Here is a 15,678-nt window from a genome sequence, read left to right on the forward strand (position 1 = left end):
TTTGCTGTAACTCTCCCCCACCTATCAGCATTGTCCAAAGGAGCAGACCCCGTGTTCAGCAGGACTGTCACCTTCTCAGGGCTCAACAGCATCACGGGGTAATGTGTCTCAAGTCCCTTGTGACTCAGGTGTCCCTTCCAGTGTCCCCCTCCCCTTCAACCCCGCCGGTGGCTACAGCCCAACTCACGCTGTTCAGCAGGAGGGTGTTGCAACATGCCCAGCTTGCCAAGTCATCCAGAACCTATGGGGTTGATGGATAACCTGGTTCCCCCCGCCACCACCCCTGAGTCCTCTCCAAATGCCCTTGCCAGGAGGCCAGAGCAATGCTGGTAGAAGATGTCTGGATCTCCACAGGGCTGGAACGACCAGCCCATTAATTCCAGGAAGGCTGATAAGGCACCGTGCTGGGCCATGCTGTGACATGCCAGATGGTGCAGAGCCCTTAAGCACTGAGATTCACACCATTTCACCCCTGCTGCAGGCTCCTGAGGGGCTCCGGTGCCCACACTTTGGTCCCTGATAATGATGGATGACACCCTTACAGCATGTGGCTCGTCAGGATCTTGGTTTCACATATAGCAGAAGAATCAATGAAAAGCCCCTTCCCAGAGCAGGAACAGGGCACCATCCTCGAGACAAGGGATGACCCACGGTGGCTGCAGGTTTTCCTGGGAGAGTGTGCCAATGCCAGAGCAGGGGGATGAGCTCAGTTTGTCACCCCCGTGACTCTGCTGGAGGAGCAGCAGGGAAACAGTGCTTTTTGGGGACAGCATGGGCAGGAGGCACAGCATGAGGGTCTCTGGATGGTGCTGGTCCCAGCACACCACAGGCAGGAGCTCGCAGGTGGGCTAAGGGTGAGGTGGGCTGGAAGCACCTTGCTTCAGCTGAGGTATTTTCGCCCATGCTGAGCAGCACGTTTGCAGCAATCCCTGTGGTTCCCACCATGTTTTGCACCTCAAACACCAGCTGGAGCAACTGTCTCCAGCGTCAGCACATATTCCCCGTCAGGGTGGCTTTCCAAAGCGATACGGCACTGTCAGCACAGGCAGGAACGACTCTCCCACGGTGGGTTTGCATCCCTCTAATCCTCCATCCGCCCAGGTGCGGTGGCCGCTGGGGTGGTCACCGGCTGGGCCGTCACCCCTTGATCTGCAGTGCTGGTTGTACGGGCCGCTGCCACACCGTCCCCTCACCCGCTGCCACACCGTCCCCTCACCCACTGCCACACCGTCCCCTCACCCGCTGCCACACCGTCCCCTCACCCGCTGCCACACCGTCCCCTCACCCGCTTCGCCCCCGCGCTGGCATTTTCAGTGGGCAGGCGTTCGTTCCGGGCGAGTGGGGCTCTCCCCTGATTTATCGTCTGTGCCCTGTTCCCGCTGCCAGGGGTAATGTGTGAGTTTACAGGATGGGGTTTTGTCAGCCGTGACTTGGCCTCTCCTGGCATTCCCCCCCCCCCCCCCCCCGTCAGTGTTTCCTGGCTGGTGGGTCGGGGTGTTGCTCGGCTTGTCCTGCTGCTGCCGCCTGTCCGCTGGAGGCCGGCTCGGGCAGGACACTGTGTACTGCCTAACACCCCTAATAACACTTTGCAGGAGTCGCCTGGGGGAATTTCTGTTTAAGAAGTGTTTAATTGATTACAAAACTATGGGGGGGGGGGGGGGGTGGTTGCATAATGCTGTCCATGGGGGAGCTGGCAGCAGTTTTCAACTGGAGGGAATGGGAACTGCTGTTGCAGCATAAGGGGGAAAGGGAGACATAGGGGTGAAGTGACCCAGGGGATCCTCGTATCAAAGGAGGGGGTCCAAGGCTGTACCTTTTCCTGCTCCAGCTTCTGGGGGTGCTGGGCCCACCTTGTAGAGGAGATTCCCATGTCCGTTCACCCTGGCACTGCTATGTCCATACTTATGTGCAGGTTTAAAACCCCACTGGGGCATGCTGGGGTTCTGGATGGGGATCCCCAGTGCTCCCAGTTGCAGCTGAGCACTGAGGGAGCTCGGCTAACACCCCAGGGTCTGCCCCCAGCCATACCTGCCCCTGTTTTATAACGTGCCTCTGCTCTCGAGGAAGCCTTGAGCCAGGTGAGGACTTGTGTCCTGCTTTGCCCTGGGCTGAGACATGGCTCAGATGCTCATTTTAGTGCCCACAGTATCCTCACGGGCATGGTGGCACCAGCTGGCATTGCCCTGTCACCACCACTGGCTGCTCTGTGGCCCCCTCCCCTGCATGGAGGTCCTGTGGGTCCGTGGGGTGGCCGCCACGGGGAGCAGGTCCCACAGGGACCATGAGGAGGCTGCTGTGGGTAGCAGGTCCTGTGGGGTCTGTGGGGTGGCTGCCACTTCACCGCTGGCAATGCCACGCTCTGCTCCAGGCTCAGCTTCACTAGTGGGTGCTGGTGGCCCAGGGTGCTGCACCAGACTGTGCCCAGGACCCTGGAGGGATGGGGTCCCTGCCTTTGGATTACCCCCAACCCATGCCCCAGCTGATCAGGACATCCAGCCCTTGGGAAGGGGGGGGGCTCAGCAGGAAAGGAATGGTGACAGGGGCACTGGAGGGAAAGCACCGGGGGCGGGAGGAAACGGCGGCTGCAACCTGCCTCCTTCTGCCATCCCTATAAATAGGAGGGAGCAGGAGCAGGATTGCACCTGTGGGACTCCAACTCTGCAGGAGAGGCAGGCAGGGAGGGAGGGAGGGACGGACAGACAGACGGAGCTGCTCCTCTCTGCTCTCACCTCCCTTTGAGCTTACCAGAGCTCTGCCTGCTGTGGAGGCCCGAGGCATGGGGACGAGGGGATGGACTCTTTCCACCTTTGTGGGATGCTGCGTATGGATTCTGCATGGTATGTCCCATATTTTTCTGCTAGCACGTGTGCTACCTGAGCCCTTGCAGGGCACAGCAAGTATGCTTGTGAGATGCTTTTCCCTCTTGGCTCCACTGGAAACTCCTTTTATGACCAGTCCTTGCATTGAATTGCAACCAAAGAGCTAGAAAAGTGTTTAGGGGTTCTAAGTATGGACTTTTGGAAGAGGTGAGACCCCAGACTGGGTGCCTGCACGCAGCTGTGTATCCCTCCAGCAAGGCTGCCAAGGGAAACCAGCCGGCAGAGTGGGGCTCCCGGGACGTTCCCATCCCTCCCACGTCCTGGGGCAGAGCAAAAGCCGGTGCCCCATGGTGGGACCCCTCTTGCACAAGCTTCCCATGAATGGGAGGTGTGGGGGTAGATGGCGTTTCCTGCTCCTCATGGAAGAATTAAGATAAAACATGGATTTACTGGGGTGGAGTGTGCCAAACTAACCTGGGGGGACTTGACTGATGCACTTTGTTTTCCCTGAGTTGGGGAGGGGAGTGGCTGAGCTCCTCTGGCTGAGGGATATTGATGCAAACAACTTATTTCAGCTGGGGAAGATGGTGAGGAGGAATGGGGGGCTGGAGGAAGATGGAGCCCTCGAGGACCGGTCTGGCATAAGAGATAATGTTCATTAATGACTCTGGCACAACTATCCGCAAGCTGAGCCCGGGGGTGAGGTTGGAGGCACCTCCGCTGTGGTGGGATCTGGCTGCCTGGCAGGGGGAACCTGATGAACCGGGAGCACCAGGATGGGGAACAGGCTTGGGCTGTTGGGTTGCGGAGAAACCCTGCTGGGGCTCACCCTCGGGGTGCCCTTCGTCTCCCCTAATTGCAGCTGCCTAAAGCCAGGTGTCAGCAGATCTGCCTGGCTCCTCCTGGAGCCAATGGCGGCAGCTTGGTCACCCCAGACACCTCCTGTCCTAAAAATAAGACTGGGTGAAACTTCATGGGTGCCAGTGGCTGCCGGGAGAAATACCTGGGATGTGGAGTGGTGTCTCCTTCTCCGTTCAGCAAAGCTTCTGGATGTGGGCCACGGTTTTGGCAGCAGGAGGAAGGAGCTGTAAGCAGGGCTTGGTCCTGAGAGCTCATGAATATTCCTTCCATGGGCAGGGAACCCTTGGTGCCTGCACCCAGCTGGGGCAGGCAGGCCGGGGGCAGGAGCAGCCAGGCTCCCACTGCAGGAGAGGTTTAACAAACCTGTTTTAACTGCAGCGGGGCAGAAGCCATTTGCAGTCAGGGAATGTTTCACTAAGCCCTGGCTATCCTATCTGCCAAAGGGCTTTGTGTAAAGTGTATTTAAATGTCCCTCAGACACCCAAAAGGTGAAAAAAATGCAAGAACCACCCCCCGCCCCCAAGGTCTGCAGAAGTGACTGTGCTCAGGGCTGTCCCTGCAGTGAGGCAAAGAGGACTGAGGGCTGTCCTTGGGTGGCAGAGCTCCACAGACACCCCTGGGGCTATGAACTAGACTTAGTGAGCCCCAGCTCTTCCCAGTGGCCAGGCAGTACCATCCCCAGTGTAACTGGGCTGGGTTGCAGTGGCTGCCTTTGCCTCCATGCTTGCACCAGCATCTCTCCCTGAATTATGATGAGTTGTGTCCTGTCTCAGCTGGAGGCTGCTGATGCTGGGTATGCAAAAGGTGCTGCTGTACCTAAGGCAGCCCAGGCTGTACTCCTTGGCTCTTAAATCAGAGCCTTGTAAGGCCACGGAATGAGGCAGTAGGGTTTAAGAAGGGGCGGAAGCTTCCTGATGTTCAGCTGGAGGAGACTTGCAGCTGAGCTTGGCGGGCTGCTGGCTTCAGTACCTGGTGTAATGATTCACTTTGTGCTTCTCCACAGGGCTCGGGGCTGCTGCTGCTGTCCCTGTCACTACCGAGGGGCCATTTGCTACAGGGACAGCTTCTCCCATCACAGCAGAGAGTGAGGGGCCCCGTGACGTGGTGATGGGCACTGTGGAGACAAGCACCACAGTAGCTGATGCTGAGAGAGCTGGGAGCAGCCTCACGGGGAGCCCATCGAGCACACCCTTCCCTCTCGGGGCTGAGCCAGACGTTTTGGTGACAGCGGTGAGCGAATACAGCTCTACAGTACCAACACTGACAAACGTGACCAAACCTCTTAACACGTCTCAGGATATTGAGAAGAGTTTGGCTGCTCCCACTGCAGCCACGGCTGCTGCCGCCATCTCCTCACAGCACCCAGCTGTCACACCAGAAACAGAACTTGATGTAACAGGGGCTGCTCCCGAAGCCCCCCTGGGGACCACCCCTCTCTTTGCAGATGTTAAGGAGGACATCCTTGCGGCCGTGACCAGAGAAGGAGCAGAAGACCTAGACCCCACCTCTGTCGCAGTGTCCCTCCCCACCACCCCTTCACTGGCAGCCTCCTGGGGGGCACAGCCAACTGCTGGCAGCCCCGTGGGTGCCAGTGTCACCATGCTGTTGAGCCAAGGGCTGACCACAGCCGTGGGAGCAGTTGAGGAAGGTGTAACCCTGCCTGGGGGTATTCAAAGCGAAGCCAGTGCCAACTCCTTGAGCCCCATCCCTGGTGCTGGGTGGCTGCTTACAACCCAGCAGGATGGAGTGGTGAGTGGGGCTGTGGACATCACCCCAGAGCCAGTGGGAGAAATGGCCCCAGCTGTCGAGGAAAGTCTCTCAGCTTCAGTTCCTGGAGATGCAGTAAATGATGATTTCAGCATAGCCAGCTCATCCCACCCAACAGTGTTGGGAACAGTGGGAAACCCAGGGGAGCCCTCCCTCCTGCCTGGCCAGGCAGTGCTGAGCCCGACTGCCTCAGTGGCAGCGGCCAGTGGTGGGGACAAGGAAGGGCAGGGAGCTCCCGGGGTGTCCTCAGAGGGTCCTGGATCAGCCCTGTCACCCGCTGCTAACGAGGTGCCTGAGGTGACAGGGGACACAGCCGCATCACTGCTGGCTCCAAGTGTTCCCACTGATGCACAGAGTGACATGAATCGCCCAGTCCCGGCCACTGCGCTGCCCACAGGGGATGTGGGTCTGACCAAACTACCCCTGCATCCTGTCCCATGGCAGAACCCCACCGGAGAACACCCACCACTGCTTTCTGCTGCTCTGCCATCCCTCACGGACATCCCCGGCACTCCTGGGGCTGCTTACCCACCCCTGGGGGATGGAACCAGCACTCTGTCTGCAGCTGATGATAAGGAAGAGACACTAGTGAGTCCAGACCTCAGTGCTGCCCAGGGAGCACCTGTGTCTCCATCCTTCGGGGGGTCACAGCCATGGGGGACAGCAGCCAGTGCTCCCCAGGGAGCCGATGGACCTGGCACTAGCTTGAGTTCAGCTTCAGATGCCCCCAAACCAGGATCTTCTGTACCAGGATCTGATGGACTGGCATGGCCCACTGGGGTCCAGGATCCAGGGGCTGAGGGTGCAGAGGACACGGCACAGGCAGGAGGTCCAGGGGATGGCAGTTCCTATGCAGGTACCCAGAGTGACACGAGTCCTTCAGCTGTCAGCACTCAGCAGGGTCCCACTAACACCGGAGAGCTGCCGGCTGGAGGAACAGGAGATTTGGTGGATGCTGAACTGTCCCCTCCATCAGCTCTTGGGGATGGAGCAGGAGCAACGTCGGCACTGGGACAAGTGTCCCCACTTGGTCCCGCACCTCCCAGCAGTGCTGGGCTGCAGCCCGACCTTTCAGGGGCTGAAGGACCAGGAGACCTGCCCGGTGAATTCCCCAGTGCTTCTGGGGCTGCTTACCCACCCCCAGGGGCTGCGGCTGGCCCCGTGTCTGGGGCAGAGACACCAGTGAGCGCAGACCTAGGTGCTGCCCAGGGAGCACCCGTGTCTCCATCCTTCGGGGAGTCACAGCCATGGGGGACGGCAGCTGGTGCTCCCCAGGGAGCAGGTCTCCCTGGAGCCAACGGAGCAGGTACTGACTTGACTTCGGCAGGGGATGTCCCCAGCTCAGCGGTGTATGGACCAGCAGGATCCCCATCATCTGCCCTCGAGGACCAGCTTGGCACAAACCTGGGGCTGCCGGCAGCAGAGGGACACGGAGGCGGCGCGGCAGAGTCGGTGCTGGGAGGAGCAGGCAGTGGGACTGGGTTTGAGCCATCACTGGTCTCTGCTGCAGGCAGTGGGACGGCGGCTGAGGTGGACCAAGTGCCTGGTGCAGGTTCCTCATCTGGTCCTGCCTCTCCCAGTGATGTGGTGGCAGCATCCTCTGTTTCAGAGGGTGATGGAGCAGGACCCATCCCAGATGCAGCCCCTGGCCCTGACAACCTGTCCCCATCCTCTCCAGACAGTGAAACTGGCCCAGAGCTCTCTCTGGTGCAGGGGCCTGAGACCACAGGGGATGTGGCACAGGCAGGAAATTCAGAGGGTGAAAGTCCCTACATGGAGAAAATTCCTTCAGCCGTCAGCACTCAGCAGGGTCCCACTAACACCGGAGAGCTGCCGGCTGGAGGAACAGGAGATTTGGTGGATGCTGAACTGTCCCCTCCATCAGCTCTTGGGGATGGAACAGGAGCAACGTCGGCACTGGGACAAGTGTCCCCACTTGGTCCTGCACCTCCCAGCAGTGCTGGGCTGCAGCCCGACCTTTCAGGGGCTGAAGGACCAGGAGACCTGCCCGGTGAATTCCCCAGTGCTTCTGGGGCTGCTTACCCACCCCCAGGGGCTGCGGCTGGCCCCGTGTCTGGGGCAGAGACACCAGTGAGCCCAGACCTAGGTGCTGCCCAGGGAGCACCCGTGTCTCCATCCTTCGGGGAGTCACAGCCATGGGGGACGGCAGCTGGTGCTCCCCAGGGAGCAGGTCTCCCTGGAGCCAACGGAGCAGGTACTGACTTGACTTCAGCAGGGGATGTCCCCAGCTCAGCGGTGTATGGACCAGCAGGATCCCCATCGTCTGCCCTCGAGGACCAGCTTGGCACAAACCTGGGGCTGCCGGCAGCAGAGGGACACGGAGGCGGCGCAGCAGAGTCGGTGCTGGGAGGAGCAGGCAGTGGGACTGGGTTTGAGCCATCGCTGGTCTCTGCTGCAGGCAGTGGGACGGCGGCTGAGGTGGACCAAGTGCCTGGTGCAGGTTCCTCATCTGGTCCTGCCTCTCCCAGTGATGTGGTGGCAGCATCCTCTGTTTCAGGTCCAGGCAGCCAGAATGCCCTCGGAGGGGCAGATGGTGCTCTTGGAGCTCTGCAGCCTTCCCTGGGTGCTGGGCCTGGAGCCCCTCCTGCTGCAGAAGGGGCAGGTGAAACGGCTGGTGACGGAGGGTCCCTGGGGCAGTCCCAGGCCCCTGCTGGAGAGGGATCAGCTGGTTCAGGAGCCCCTGACAAAGAAATGGGAGCCGTGCTGCAGTCTGCGTCTTCTTCCCCATCTACAGAGGGGTCTTCATCAGCTGGGACAGCTGGTGAGGCTGCTAATGGAGCGAGCCTTCCTGGAGCTGGTGGAGCTGGCAGTGGCTTGAGCACAGGCTCGGAGGCTGCTGGCCCTGAGGAACCCCCTATGTCTGCCCCCGGCATCCAGAGTGGTGCCAATCTTGGACTTTCTGATGCAAAACTGAGCCAAGTCAATGTGGTGGAGGCGCCTGGAAGAGCCTCAGTGAACGGGGAGCCTTCCCCTGGTGCCAGCCTGGGAGAGGGCACAGGAGCCATCACACAGACTGCATCGGGAGCGCTGGCCCCGTCCACCCTCACCTCTCCCCAGGAGATGCAGTCCTCAGTCCCGGTGGCTCCAAATGGCAGTGGCATCTCTGACAGCATGTCCACCTCACTGACAGCTTCTCTGCTTCTTCCTGGGCATGAGCTGAACTCAGGGCTGACACCCAACGGGGACCCCCGCTCTACCCCCGGCACCCAGAGTGAGAGCAGACCCCTGGTGCCAGGGGCACTGGGTGGGCTGGCAGGAGATGCTGGAGGCGGTCAGACATGGTCTCTTGAAGATGAGGTGGCCTCAGGGATGCTGGCACCTTCGGGAGAAGTGTCCCCCCATGCCCTCACATCCCCCAATACCGTCCCGGCACTGCTTTCTGCTCCACAGAGAGAAACTGCTGCGGAGGGGGTGTCCACCAGCCCCGGGCTTGCTGCTCCCCTTTCAGCACGTGAGTCGTTAGTGGGGTCCTCTGCAGGGGGAAGGGAAGATCTGGGGGCTGCCACGTCACGGGGGGCTGCCCTGCTCCTGCCTCCCCCCCAGGTGGGAAGCCCCAGAGCCCCCTCCAGGGATGCTGACAGCCCTGTGCCTGGGGAAGCAAGTGCCGTGCTCCCCGGAGCGATGGCAGGGCGCGGGGACACGGCTGTGCTCCTTCCCAGTGCTACTGGATCTGGGGCAGGCGTGGAGACCCCCACTCACTCCCCACTGGTGGGGAGCCCAGGGTTCCTTGGCCTTCCTCCTGCCGGGATCGCTGCTGGTAGCCCCGGATCAAAAACCCTGAGGCCAGGACCTGCTGGTGGCTTGTCATCTACTGCCCAGCAACCATTACTGGGCGGTGAGCTGACCACAAGCCGGGCAAATGGAGCCCCTGTTGCCAGTGGGTTGAGCCTCCCCGCAGCCTTCCCAGGCCAGGGGGGAACCCGGGGGGGGTCCCCAGCTACCGCACGCCCAACCATATCCTGCAGCCCAGCCACCGCCAGCCGGGCCCCACCAGCCCCCCTCCCCAGGGGCAGGGAGTTGCTCCCCAGGCCAGGAGCAGCCACTGTCACCTCCCACGCATCGTCCTCCGTGTTTCCAGCTCTGCCAGGAGGGCCGGCAGCCACCCCGACCCCGCTGCCTGTCCCCACAGGTACGTGATGCTCATGGGGCAGCCTGGGCGGGAGGAGCGCATCTGGCCTCCTCTTGACAGACCCTCCTGGGGGACATTTGGTGACAGGAGACCAAGGGGGTTATCTGGGGCCAGGACCTCTGGGGGAGACACACCATGAGGAGCTCCTGCACATGAGCTTGCATTTTTGTCAGGCTGAGCCTGCCTTCAAGTATGGTCCCATCAGCTGGAAACCCCATCCTCCCCAAATGCTTTGTTTTATTTAACAGATGTAAATAGGGAGCTGGAGGCTGTAAACATCTCTAGAAAAAGTTGTGGCTGTTTAATTCCCTGCCGTCCCCCTACCACAGTCCCATACAATGTTTTTCCCCTCTGATGGCAGTCCCTCAGTGTGGTGCCCCAATGGGGCAGGAGCAGGAGGGGACAGTGACCACAAAGGCCATCACAGTGGGTTTAGGGCAGTTGTGTACGTATGAGGCATTGAAAGGGGTAGGAGCAAGCTCCTACAAGGGAAGGTGACATGCAGCATGTCCCGGGCGGCTATTGGCAGTGTCCCCCCATCCTCCAGCTGCTCAGGATGTGTCTCTTTGGAAGCAAAATCATTTCAGCCCTTTGAGCTTTTTGCACAGAACAAAGACTTTGCTCTAAGTGTGTTTTGGGAGTTGTTTTTTTTTTGTGTTTTCTTTTCCAGTTGCAGCTGTGCCCCTCTATGGATATGGAACAAGGGAAAATGATTGGGAGTATGTGGAAAGAAAGGTGGATTTTAATTCTCCGCTTTTCAAGCCAGAGACTGGATTCCCGTTTGGGAAAAAACTGCACAACTCTCTCTACGTGAGTCTACCTTGGCTTGACTTGCTGTTGGGCAAGCAACCATCTCCCAAAAACCTGGGGGAGGTACCAGGGGCCAGATTCCTGGGATGGGACCCTCGAGAGGATGAATTGGTTGGGGTGTTGCCAGGATCTGTTTGCAGCAGGAGGTGACTTTGTGGTCATTTCAGTGGTGGCCAGTGGTGGCCTTCCTCACAGTGGTGTTGCTCAAAGGGGTCTTGGAAATGAGAGGGCTGCCGCTCCTGTGTTGGGGGGAACCCAGCGGTCCTGTCCTCGCCTGATGGAGGGATCCCTCTGCTCAGTTTACAGACAACGGACAAATCATTTTCCCAGCCTCAGACAACAGCATCTTCACGTACCCCAACCCTCCTCCCAGCGGCTTCAACGGTCACGAGGAGGTTCCCATGATTGCTGTGTTTTGGGACAACGCTGACTTTTCCAAAGGCGTCGGGACCACCTTTTACCAGGTGGGTGAAGCTATCCGGGTGCATAGTTACATGAAACACCTTTTGATGCTAAATTCATCATCTATTCTGTGGATGTCCCTTGAGATGTGTAATCGATGAAGTTCATGAGCGATGTTTCCCTTTTCTGGGCCAAGTCTAAGAGCTGTTGGTCCTGTATGTGTCATCTCCTGAGTCACCCAAACCATCCAGACCCTTAGTTGGAGTACTCTATGCATGGCTCTAGTCTAGACCTGTCTTTGCCCTACTGGGAGCTAACGCAGATGTGGCTGTACCCAACCCACAGGAGTTCCTCACCCTTAACACGGCCAAGCCTCCATTTGTCCGTGATGTGGAAGCGAAGATTCGGCGGTATCTGAGGTCCTCCTACTCCGCTGCCTGGACCCTGAAGATCACCTGGGAGAAGGCACCTGCCTACACAGCATGGACCGACACCCGGAGGGTAAGGGGCTGATGGAGCTCAAGGGGCTGTTGCATTGTCAAAAAATCCCCAAGACCCATGGGTGATCACCTTGTCTGTGTCTGAAAATAAGAATCAGTTTTGTGAAAAAGGTCAATCTTGAAGACTTTTGCCAAAAAGAACTGGGCTGTGTTTGTGTTTTGGTGGTTTTCAGGTCTTTTTGGGGACATCTTTAGTTGAACCCTCCCTGCTCTGTAAAATCTTTCTCTTTAATGTGGTGGGAGTTTATTGTGCACCAGAAACACTGTTCTTCAGGAGCATAAATTTGGGTGAATTTGAGGCTTCTCATGGAACAGCACTGAAACAAAACCATCACATTTTCCATGCAAATTGTGAACTAGCCCAGGCTGCATTCGCCTTGTACATCAGGACCTCAGCCCTGCTGTCCCACAGCGAGCACTGACCCACATCCCTAATTTAAACCCACCAGCTTTCCTCAGTTTCTTACCCGTCTGCAACCCTTCTCCCCAGACGATCACATACCAGGCAGTCCTGACCACTGATGGCTTCAGGTCCTACGTCTTGATGCTGTACCAGGAGGGAGGCATGCAATGGGATTACACCAGGCTTGCTGCCACCAACGCGCTCATCGGCTACACCAGGTAGAGCAGGCTCAGCACCCAGCCCCTGCCTCCTCTGAGCACCGGGCTGCATCCCACCCCCAGCTCTGCCTGGTTTCATCCTTCCCCCTGTGTCCCATGAAGTGCCCTGCAAGGATGAGGGCAGCCTGGCTGGCATCTTCATGCCCATATAGTCTAACATCTGGGAGCCTCACAACCAAATTTACCCTGTTAGTGGCTGGGTCGTGCTGCAGCGTGCTGACGTGCCAGGCTGTGCTTGTTGTAAGATCCACACATCCCTCCGGGGTCCTGGGCCTGCATCATCCGGGTGGTTTGGGTGGAAAGAGTGGGGAATAAGGAATGTTTGCTGAACTTTGCACCAGTTGAGGGAAGGGATTTCCGCCACTTGGCCGGAGTGGTTGCTTCCTGCCTCCTCACATTACGCCTCACCCTGTATTTGCTCATTAGCTGCTTGCTGCAGCTGGGTAAGGAAAAGGTGGCCGGGATGGGAAGCGCGGGCGGCACAGGCGTGTGTGTACGTGCTTGCCTGTGCATAACTGCTCGTGGGTTTCCACTCTGTATCACCCTGCAAGATGCTGGAAAACATGGAAGCTACTCACAGGGGTCCTGAGATGTCCTCAGGCTCAGACCATGATGCAGCAGGAGCGTTTGCAGCACCTAAAAGTAACTGCACCCTGTGGAGAGGAGGCAGTGGGCTGGGGGAGCTGGTGCCTTTGCCCTCATGTCCCCAGAGCTGCGATTTGGGTGCTGTGGGATCCTGCTGGCTCAGGATCAGGGTGGCTGTAGGTCAGGCTGGGGCTGGGATAACCCCAGCCAGGAAGAGCAACTCCTGATTTTCCCCCTTTTTTCTGCACGCAGTGGGGATGGCTTTTACCGCAACGATGACCTGACTCGGAGACCTCCAGCTGCTAAATATCGCCCTGACCAGTTCAGGGGCTACAACACAGGTAGTGCCACACAGCTGGGGTGGGATCACACAGCCCCTTGGGGGTCGGAGAAAGGCTGTGTGAAGAGGGGAACGTTCCCAGAAGATGGAATCCAGCCTTCCGCTGAGTTCACCCAGGCTAGGCTTACCCCCTATGCACATAAAATGCTTCCCCTGGGTACCAGCTATGCCTTGAGGTGAAAATGTCCTTGATGTGTCCATAGACTCTTTTTGTTGCAATGGGTCTGTCCCAAGGCTTTCTTCTTTGGCAAGAGCCTCTCCCTCTGTTCCCCTGCCATTGGGTGGCTGTTACGCATTGGATCTCGTTGGTGGGGGTCAACGTGGGCTTAGCTTCCAGCACCAGCATCACTCGGCTCTTGTCTCGAGCCAAAACTGCCCCTGCAGTCCCCTTGGCTGTAGGTGACAGCTCGCGATTTCTCTCCCTGCTCAGACCTCCGTGGGCTGTGGATTTACAAGCTGGAGAGCCGCGTGGGTGTCAACTACCGGCTGAAGTGCCTGGCGTGGACGGGGCGGCAGCAGGAGCCGCAGGCGTGGAGCCGGGGCCTGCCCGCCTGCCCCTGCTCCCTGCAGCAAGGGCAGCAGGACCCACGATTCAAGAGCAGCCGGGGAGGCAAGTAGACACGTCGCTTCCCCACCCTCCTTGTCCCCGACCTGCCCCTCCTCACCTCCCCTGCAAGGGCGGCTGGGGTCCCTTCTGGCCAGGTGGGCAGGCAACCCCAAGAAAAATGAGGGGGGGGGCTGCCCTTCCCTGCAGAGACAGGGAAAACGGTGAGGAATGAGGGCTGACCTGTCTCTGTCTTGTTAGACTGGCTGGAGCTGGTCTAAGCTGCACGAGGACAGCGGGGATGGACCCTCCTCAATAGAAGGGTCTCACTCTGGGGTGTTCTTCGCTAGTCCCTCCAAACCCCCATAGCACCGTGGGTGATGCGGTGGGAGTGATGGATACCAGGGAGCCAGCCCGGGCCCCTCTCCTCGCCCTGAGGCAGGGTCTGGGGCCGGGGAGAGCAGGGCTGGGGTTCACTGCTGCCCGGTTGCAGGCTGGTGGGCTGCCCGTGTCTCCATGCTGCACTCGGCCTCCCCCAACCAGCACGGTGCCGGCGTCCGCTGCCTGTACGACGGCCAGAGCCAGCTCATCGAGGGGCGGCAGGAGAGGTACTGGAGGTCCTCCAGGCAGGCGTCCCCGTACCGTGGTAAGCACAGCCAGTCCTGGCATCTCCTGGCCGAGGCTGGCACCGCCGTAGCCTGTAAATCGTTTTAATCTCCACGCCAACCTGTTTCCTGACATGCTGTTGCCCTCAGAGGGAGAGTGGAGCTGCCAAAAGCCGAGGCAAGCGCCCTGCCTGCCTGGGGCCAGCCTGTCTCCCTCTCCTCTCCCCTTCAGCCCCTTACTCTCCCTTTTGCCTCCAGACCAGGAGCTGAAGTTGTACGACTGGTGCTGTAACCAGGCGGGCAGCGCCCGCCTCTGCGCCCGCTACAACGAGAAGAGACCCAAGATTGGCTGTGATGGATACCAGTCACCCGGCACGGGTGGGTTTGCAGCCTTGTGTGCTGGGGCGATGTCATCTCGGTGCCCGGGGAGTTTGGGGGAATAGCCCAGCCACCCCATGGTTAAGGCAGCAAGAGCCCTGGGCAGACGAGGGATAGGTTTTGGGGTGCCCATGTGTAGGTTGTGCTGTGCCCTGGGCTGTGTGCGGTTGTGGGGAGCATCTCCCTTAGCACATAATCACCGGTATAGTCTGGAGGTGACAGCACTGGGAGGGGAGAAGGACCGCAGCTAACGTGGTTATCAGTGTAAGCTGATGTGGGGCTTTCTTGCAGGCTCCTCGGAGGAGGCAGAGAGTGACTCAGAGGAGCAGAGAGGTGAGCAGGATCGGGGGTCTCCTCTCCACTGGCCAGTTTTCTCTGTCCTTGTTGCCCTGTGTAGAAACTCCTCTGGGGCTCCCAGATGGCCCCAGGCTCCCAGGGAGGAGGTGACTGAGCAATTCTCATTTCTTCTTTTTTTGCAGATGAAGAGGACAAGTAACTGGGGAGTTGCACACCTGCAGCACAGTCTGGGCCATGGTTGATCCTCCAAGTCCTTTGCTCCTGCTCATACCCTGTCACCCCCTGCTCCCCACAGCACCCATCACCCCTGCCCACCACGTAGGGCAGCTCACTCGGCCAGTGCCTGCAGTTGCCTTCACTGGCACAAATTCATGTTTCTAACTCAGACTTGTCCCAAGGAGCCAGTTGCTTTAGTTGCTCTTCCCCAGATGCAGCTGAGCGGGTGACCGTGGGCATCTCCTTGCTGGTGGGGAGGTGGGCAGGTACCCCCCACATGTCCACCACCCCCATCCTCCCTGCACCACTCTGCACCTCTCACAATGCGGGGTGAGGGTGACCCCCTCGGAACTTGGGGAATGGGGTTTTTGCACCTTGTGTGGGTTGACTGTGACCAAGCCCCCGAGTGCTGCAGTGCGCCAGGCTTGCCCTGTGAGCTGGTCCTGTCTTGTCCCCCACTTCTGTCCCCCAGCCACCCCTCCCCAGGCCCTGTGCCCACGAGCAGGGGTGATTCTGTGGATCAAACCAGAGTCTGCTTGATGTATCTGCTGGGTGTGTGAAGGCAAAAATCAACCCCATGATCAGAAACGTTGGGAGAATAATATTTTTTTTTATGCATAAGAGAGCATCCACTTTTCTTAAAGAAAAAAAATAATAATAAATCCTTGTAAAATCTTGTCTGTTCAATAAAGCCTCCAAGGGGTCTGAGCATCACTGGTCCTGTGACAGCCATGTCCTCTGCTGAACAGGGGTGGGAGGCAGGGGTGGGAGCAGGCTGGGGAC

General features: G+C 59.0%; 1 protein-coding gene across 1 annotated transcript; it reads left to right on the plus strand.

The window, feature by feature from the left end:
- Positions 1-2,654: 2,654 nt before the first annotated feature.
- Positions 2,655-15,609, plus strand: LOC116958990 (mucin-4-like). Its single transcript, XM_032982449.2, has 12 exons — positions 2,655-2,837; positions 4,684-8,919; positions 10,268-10,407; positions 10,707-10,871; positions 11,155-11,310; positions 11,800-11,930; positions 12,768-12,856; positions 13,286-13,465; positions 13,893-14,045; positions 14,263-14,382; positions 14,674-14,715; positions 14,862-15,609. Exons 1-12 carry the CDS (start codon positions 2,777-2,779, stop codon positions 14,876-14,878), a joined length of 5,490 nt encoding a protein of 1,829 aa, XP_032838340.2. The 5' UTR covers positions 2,655-2,776; the 3' UTR covers positions 14,879-15,609.
- The last annotated feature ends 69 nt before the right edge of the window (positions 15,610-15,678 follow it).

This window comes from Tyto alba, unplaced genomic scaffold (genome assembly GCF_018691265.1).
Source record: "Tyto alba isolate M040663 unplaced genomic scaffold, T.alba_DEE_v4.0 Super-Scaffold_10, whole genome shotgun sequence".
Classification (NCBI taxonomy): domain Eukaryota; kingdom Metazoa; phylum Chordata; class Aves; order Strigiformes; family Tytonidae; genus Tyto; species Tyto alba.